At 35.4% G+C, this 8146-nt stretch overlaps 1 protein-coding gene across 1 annotated transcript; it reads right to left on the reverse strand.

Moving 5' to 3' along the window:
• Positions 1–759: 759 nt before the first annotated feature.
• LOC142636859 (stem-specific protein TSJT1-like) lies at positions 760–2542 on the reverse strand. The gene is made up of 4 exons (XM_075811149.1): positions 2080–2542; positions 1559–1799; positions 1344–1464; positions 760–1133 (listed from the first exon to the last, which is right to left on the reverse strand). Exons 1-4 carry the CDS (start codon positions 2286–2288, stop codon positions 943–945), a joined length of 762 nt encoding a protein of 253 aa, XP_075667264.1. The 5' UTR covers positions 2289–2542; the 3' UTR covers positions 760–942.
• Between the last annotated feature and the right edge of the window lie 5604 nt (positions 2543–8146).

Here is an 8146-nt window from a genome sequence, read left to right on the forward strand (position 1 = left end):
ATTTGCAAAGATTGTGCCATTATAGCCTGCTTGTCACGTTTCCAATACCCCTAAACTAGATTGCAGGCCCATACTCTACAAATTTCATTATTTAAGGTTCATTGGGCCTGAGCTCACGTGTGTTTTTGGGTCCAGGTACAATTGAGTGCTTACATATATATATATATATATATATATATATATATATATATATATATATATATATAATACAATGTAATCACATTATTGTGAAACGAGTTTGGAACTACTATTCTCACTTTTTTACTTAACAAAAAAAAAATGTTAAATTTTTCCGCATATTGCTTGGGTATGCGAGACAGTTAAAGTGGGTCCCACCACTTTTCTCTCCCTCTCAACCAAACAGTAAAAAATGTCATACCTTATTTTTTCATTCTATTTTCCTCTCTCTATTTTCCATCCTCCCTATTTTCACCCCAACCAAACATACCCTTAGAAACTTGAACCACGCCCCACAAGTACTTATACTTATGAAATAACCATCATGCACAGTGATCAAATTAACTCTATTTAAACGATCGGGTTACTCAATAATTATCCCTCTCTTTGAATAAGAGTTATTTGGTGTGAGAAATGGTGGCTAGTTACGAGCACGTTCTGCTAAAACTTAGGCAGCAGTGTTGCATACTTTATCCACAACATCTAAAACTAGAAGCAGCAGTATGTTTTCACTTCATTGAAAAGATGATTGCAGTTCACGTTTTGGTAAGAATTTGTAAGAAAGTACAAGAGACGGAGAAATTTGCCAATCACTTAGCCCCATATAAACTTTAAAACATTTTATTCATATACAAGGATTGCAAGTCAATTCAACTCAATAAGTGAGGCTAATGTACAACAAAAACCAGAAATAATCAACACCAAATAAAATGTTTGGGTGGATATAGGTTTCACACTACTGTGTTTATGAATCTGAGTCAGGAATTAATGTGAGCCCCATGTTGCCCAGTTGGCTTCACTTCCAACACGTGGCATGCTGTGGGTCCTTGATTGGACATCAACCTTAAAATTGGCCCCGCACATGATCCCCTCGCTATCAATCCTAGGCATTGCCTTCATTTTCAATTTTGGATGCTCAAAGCTCATCAACCCATTCTCACTGTGGAACATGCTCCCTGCAATTGCATTCAACAAACCTTAGCTTTAGATTGCTTTCAATGCAATTATATAGTATTTATGCAATGAAATTCAAAGAGAAATCGATAGCCACACGATCATACTTTTAGCTAGGGTCTTAAAAAACTCTCGAGGCCATGGAAGTTTTGGGATCAATTAGAATGTACCTATGAATATATTGAATGTGACAATAAACGCCCTTTACATACCAGTAGGGAATGGTGCATATGATTTAGCACAGCTTGCTTTTATGACATCTAAGTTGTCAGAAATCACCACAGAACCATCAGCTGCAATACCCCAGAAGAGCCTAATTTCTTCATTTGCACCCTACACAAAACAAATTAACAAAAACAATAAGCAAATGAATTCAGAACTAAAATTTTACATATGTTCCTTTTTAGAATTTGTAGAAGATTTTTACCAGTGCAGCAAAGACTGTTCTGGCCTTGTTATCATAGACAACAAATCCAAAACTTCCATCCAAATCTTTGAGGACTTGATCAGCAGGATATGGGCCCCTGTCACGGAGTGTCCTATATGCCTCAATCACAAACATGGCCTCATTTGTGCCCTTTGATAAGCCATACTGCCGGATGAGGCTGCTTAGATTGTTTAGACTCCCCAAGAAAATGCAGTATATTTCATCTATACCACAGAACAACCTGCAATATTCAATTAATTAAATTATTATATCAATCACAAATAAAATCAATCTGTATTATACAATTTTTCCTCCCCCCAAAAAAAATGGCTTATCTAACAAATGTAGTCTTGTGGCTCAATGACACTGTTCGATTCTCACATAAATGTGAACTTGGGTTTGAATCCAATCCCCACATGTTGAAAGTGGGAATAAAAAGACAAGCCCTTGAAGTCAATTGACCAAAACTGCATGACCCATTAACAGAAACGCACATATCACATATATGAGAGAGAGGATACCTCTCATGAATGGAATGTGTTCTCTCTGGTGGAATATATGCCAAAGACATTGCATCTCCAAAGCCGATTGAGAAGGCATTACTAGAATGAGAAATGAAGTGGTTCAAAATCTCTTTTGGAAGCTTAGGCTTCAAAGAAGAATTCAATGAGACCGGGCTATTCAGCTCCTGAGGAGGTTGCACCAATTCTTTGTTGAATATTCCCAACATCTTTCTTACTGTTATGTTTTTTCCTTCACTACTATGCTTTCAAAGTATAATTCCCCTCAAAACACACAGAGATCTAAACCAAAAATGTAATATAACCAGCAAACAGACTTAGAAGTAGTAATAGATTAACAGAGATAAGAGTAGTGATGAAGAAAAGTTGGTCATGCGTACACTCTATATATAGTCAGAGAGACAGAGAGGGCGTGCGTGGCAACGTTATCCAAAACACGTAGATTAAGGCTGGGAAGAGACCCAACTTATGCTAATAGTTTCTATTATTTAATAGAAGTGATACTTTACTGTTCTTCACGTTGTGTCATCTTAAATATTTATAAATAAAATCAAAATTTATTCTGTTAACAGTATTGTTGGTTTTTTTAAAATTGATTTTTTTTTTGATAAGTAAAATTGATTATTAATGTCCTATAAACCAATTACAATGCTGAGACATGTTTCCAAAATAAATATTATTACAGTATGGAACAGTTTCCTTCCGTATCTTTAACCGAAAAAAGTAAGGATTAATTTTGACTGTTACTTTATTTAGTTTTAAAGATAAGAGAAGTCCCATAAAAAAAAGAAAAAAAAGAAAAAAAAAAAAGAAAGATAAGAGAAGAATCGTGAATTGCTCTAAAAATAAATATATCTTTAGATTGATTGGGTTTGTATGCTATCCCATTCCTATCCTTGCTGTTCCTGGTCATAGACTCTTAGCCTAGGAGGCCCTAGGACTAGGAGATGGAAATAGAATGAAAGAATCTAGTACTAGCAGCCAAGCCGAGCCAAGTCAGGGGAAATGTGACTGTGACAGGGATCCGAGTCAGCGAAATCATTGGTGTCGGTGACTTCTATCTCTCTCTCATCTCGTATGTCTGACGTGGATAAGTCAATCTTCTTTTTTGTTTGAAATGGAAAGTACCAAAGTGGATATGTCCATGTCAATTTGGCCATTCCCAGGCAGAGCCTAGATTGCTTACTTGATCATGTCAATCTTCTTTTTCTTTTTTATTATGGGCTTCTACGGTTTAAAAGAAGTGCTCTTACAAATTACAATATGAATTTCATCATGTCTCAATATCAATAAGACGTGTATGTGTATATCTGATAATAGAAGTAAGACGTGAGTATCAACTATCAATGTATATATTGATACTTCCTTAGTTCAGGTTTCTAAACCATGTTTTAAACCAACTATTACTATAATCGATTGTTACCTTAAATCAATTGGGTTTTGAGTCTTAAAAAATAAATAATAATAATAATAAAACTAAATTCAATTCGGCTGACTGCAAAACATGCGCAACAACCTAAGAAGTGACATTTTGCCGTATGGGTCTTGTTGATGGTGTTTTGTGCATTAGAATTTTATAATGTAATCAAGTCATCTTTTGTTTAAAATCTATAATTTTATTAGTTTTTGTTAATTTTCAATGTAAGTGGGATCTTTTTAAAGCCTCCTTGACAAGTGTATAAGCCTATTCGTTAAACAAAACTTTTTATAAGTTATAAAATACACAAAATAAAGATTCAAGCATTGTTTCAATACCTTCTCCCAAAAAAAAAAAATTTTGTTTCAATAAAATAATCAAGCAAAAAATTGGTACAATTACACAGTATTTCCCTTACTTCTTGTTGATACTTGATAGCCCTTATTAGCCAAAATGTCAGCACATTTATATATATAATAGTTGCCCACCATTATCTTACTTGGAATCAAATACAAGATTTAAGATCAAAGGTAGGGTTGTGCAAAAAATCATTTGACCCTCCAACCTGCACAACCCAATTTGTGCGGGTCCATTAAGTGAGATGAGTCGGGTTGAAATATTTCTCACCCATCATAACCTGACCCACTAACTTATATTGTATTGTAAAACTCTATCTCACTTATTCCTTCACTTTATTTCTCTCATCTCTTTCTCTACCCTTTTATTTTTTTATTTTCACCTTTCTCTTCTCTAATAAAATTCAACTGGTCTTTCTAAGATTTTGTTATTTGATCTTACTATATGTACAGCTCTAATTTCATATTTTAGATTTTTTTTTTCGAGTGATAAAATTTCAATCATTTTAATAAAAAGTAATGTAATATTCATAATTATTATTAGTAAAAATTATAATTTGTATATCTTTTTTTATTTAAGGAGGAAAACAATTATTCAATTTATTTGAAATAAAGTTAGTCAAATTGAATTTGACAACCCTCCCAACCTGCTTAACCCATCAGGTTGAAGCCAATAAGATTTTCAATTGATCTACCAGATTTAGAGATTGGTGGGTTGGTGGTGGATTAGAATTTTCCCAACCGACCATTAACGGGTTGGTTAAAACTTAAAAATATTGGCCTCTACCCACTCAACCCAACCCGTACACACTCCTAATCAAAGGTGGGATATGCTTGGTAGTGGATAGGTATTTTGTAACAATAACTAATTCAATTCAACTAATTGCTCCATTTGTTTTGACATTAATGAATCATTTTCTCATTTTTTTTCCCTATGTTTGGTTGCATCCTTATAAAGGAGATAGAGTTTTTTTCAATAATTTCAATATTGTCTCTTAACCTTCTTTATTTAGCATGGCATGAGATAGAGTTGTTTTTTAGAATTTTTTATATATATACAAGATAGAAATTCTACTCTAATCTAAGTGTATATATGTGTAAAACTCCCTCCTAAAAACTTAAACCCTGGCCCTTACCCCCCTCCCCTCCCCACCCACTAGAACTTGGTACTTGTAAAGTGACCATCATACTAAAGATTTTAAAGAAAAACAATCTTTTAACAATAAGTTATATTTTTAATAGGATTTTTTGTTTGCCAAAGATAATTTTTCTTTGACATTTATTTTGACACTACCAAATACAGTTAAAAAAAAAAAAAAAAAACTATCTTCACAAGAGATTTTCTATCGAAACAAACGAAACATAATTTTCTCTTAATCCCTAAGGACCTATAATTATGTAATCACATTATTAGTCCACCATATTTTGAGAGGAAATTTTAGAATTCATGTACCATTTTGTTCCTAATGAGACCGCCCGCACTAGTAGGTCCTAAAATGCCCATTGAGAAACCATCCTTATTTAATTTACCTGTTTTGGACTGAGGAAAATAGTGTTTGATAAGGTAAAATATCAGTAGGCTATATCCTCCAAATACGATGGAGAATCAAAAATCTAAAAAGAGCAAAAGGGACTGTTGGAGTGCACCGATGTGGTGTTGGCCAAGGACTCTCCGACGATTACGTCAGTATTTCTCTCAAGAACTCAAGTATAAAAAGTGGAAAACTAGTTATGCATACCTTTGATTTGTGAGGTCTGGTCTTTTGCATAGAGAACTTGGAGTAGGTCTACCTGTTAGGTGTCACTACCATTATAGGAGATGTGTGGACTTAGTGGAGAGAGTGAAGCGAATTTCGGAGAATTCACCCCACATCTCGGAATAGTTAATCATGGTGTAATTGACTTCTTAGTTGATGGGACTACTCAAAATTTTCTAAGTGTTTATCTTTTGTCTATGAACTTTTTCCTTAGATGATTTTGCTTTCCTTTAGACGAGCTTATCTTATCTCTTGGATCCTTCTTCTTTATACTCTCTTGGACAACTCCTATGGATGATGACTCATTTTTTGGTATGTGTACACACCTTTGAACTTAGATTTGACAAAAATCTTGTCTTTCACATGTTGTTTGATTCTATTTGGCTCTATTTAGTTAATTAAATGTGTTTAATTATTTTCCATATGTGTTTTAGAATTTTTGCCATGTTGGTTTATTTGTGATTTTTTTTCCTTTTGTGTTTATTTAATTGTTATCTTTTCCTTTTTAGTATATGTTTGATTGTGGTTTTAATGTATTTCCTTTTCAGTTATTGTGTGATCTTTAACATGTTAAGTTTGTACTTTTAATTAAGTACATGATGTATGTTTAGGTTAAAGATTATGACTCTCTTAATAACTTCTTTATTTAAACATGGCCTAGCAACACATAATAGAGGTCAACCTACAAGCTGGGCGGTAGTGGGTGCCTAACACCTTCTCAAGCCGTACCCAAATTCTGGATCCATAATCCAGTATGCAGACCTATACATGTAAGTAAGTGGCCCAAAAGGCCCAATTTGGTTTCAGGACCTAAACTAGGTGGCGACCCCATTTTCACTTTCCGCCCAGTCCACTTTAGGCCGAGGTGTACTTCTCATGAGAAAACTACTCATCGCGGGTGCTTCTGCCCATTGTGGTGATTCCGCAAGAGATAAAGAACTGTTTTTTTTTAATTTATTTTAAGAGTGAGTTTTTCTATAAAATTTTTTTTTTCTAAAAAATCAAATTGAATTTTAAAGAAAGAGTTTCTTTCAAAATTTAAATTTTCAAAAAAAAAAGAAGAAGCTTATTTGAGTTTCTTTTTAGCAATAATTTTTTTTTGAAAGTTAGCCCATTCTATTAGCCCATGTTGTTTGATGTTTTGAGTCTTTCCTTATTGTGTCTAAGGCTTTAGGCCCATCCTTTTTCTTGTCTTGGGCCTTAGGTCTATCCATTGTCTTGTCTTGAACTTAGGCACATCCTTTGTCTTGTCTTGGACTTAGGCACACCTTTTGTCTTGTCTTGGGCTTAAGCACATCCTTGTCTTGGGCCGTAGGACTATCCTTGTTTTGTCTAGAGGCATTTAGCCCACCTTTTTCTCATCTTGGGCATTAAGCCTATCATTTCTCGTGTCATGGGCTTAGGCCCATCCATGTCTTGTCTTGGGGCTTTAGGCCCATCCTTGGTTTTGTCTAGGTTTTGAGCTTTCCTTGTTTTTGTTTTAAGGCCTTAGGCTGATGTCGTGTTATCTAGGGTTGTTACCTTATCTTGTCCTTTGTTTGGGTCTTAGGGCCACTCTTATTTGTCTAAGGTCATTAGGCCCATGTTTTGGCAAGTGATGATGCCAAAAAATCACCAATAAGCTACACGCACTCCCAAATCGAAACAACACCTACAAAACGAAAAGCGAAGAGCTAACAGAGAGCACCAGTGTGGTGCCGGCCAAAAACCCTCCGAAGGTCAAGTTAGAACTTTTCACAACCCTAAAGTACTAGAGTTGAGTCAGTAATGCGTACCTTGGTTTTTGAGGGTTTTGGAGTATTTATAGTGGTGTAGGGTTAACATTTATGCCTTGACCATGTAATCCTTTCCTTCTAGAATAAGAACTCTTTTCCTTTCACATACCTTCTAGAGTTCTTTTCCTCATAGAAGTCCTTTGATTAAGGCTAAACGTGTGACGCAAGAATTCCTCTTATACACGTTCACGTGGAGATCAAGCAAAGCCACATCAGCCCTAATCGTATAGCGTAAATCCCATTTAGGGTTTCTTTGAACCAAGCCTGGAAGGATGACTACTGCATCATATTCGTTCGTCCACTGTGGATCCACGCTCCTTGGCTATGTCAAATATGAACCCGTCACCTTTGTGTCGTCACATCAACCATGTAGATCCGTCATGTTCATTTTTATTCCCCTTCAGTTGCCCCCTCATTCCATGAGGCCGTCAACTTTCCTCTGCGGTCTGATGGAATGACGGTTAGTTTTGACCCTTGATAGTATTGTTTTGATGGACACGTTGGAACAATCATAAATGTACTAGGGGCACGTGGTGGTGCTCCACTGGTAGTTTGTTGGAATCGATGTGCCCCTTCGTTTACCGCGCCGTTCCTTCTATATATATTACCCATCCTTTTCATTTTTACACTTTGGAAATTTTTCTGCTGATCAGAGTGCAACCGTCCACTTTGTGTGATCCGTCGCCTCAAGAAGTTAAGATTTGTCGTCCTTTCAGCTCGTCCGTCGCCTTTTCATATCGTCCACCTGTGAGTGCCTTCTAT

The sequence above is a fragment of the Castanea sativa genome, chromosome 5 (assembly GCF_040712315.1).
Source record: "Castanea sativa cultivar Marrone di Chiusa Pesio chromosome 5, ASM4071231v1".
In the NCBI taxonomy this organism is placed as follows: domain Eukaryota; kingdom Viridiplantae; phylum Streptophyta; class Magnoliopsida; order Fagales; family Fagaceae; genus Castanea; species Castanea sativa.

Bases quoted from the DNA above. Each gene is read 5' to 3' on its own strand.
- LOC142636859 (XM_075811149.1), bottom strand. From the start codon at position 2,288: ATGTTGGGAATATTCAACAAAGAATTGGTGCAACCTCCTCAGGAGCTG. The intron at 1,800-2,079 runs GTATCCTCTCTC...TGAATATTGCAG, and splicing joins ACACATTCCATTCATGAGAG to GTTGTTCTGTGGTATAGATG. The intron at 1,134-1,343 runs GTATGTAAAGGG...ATGCAATTGCAG, and splicing joins ATATGCACCATTCCCTACTG to GGAGCATGTTCCACAGTGAG.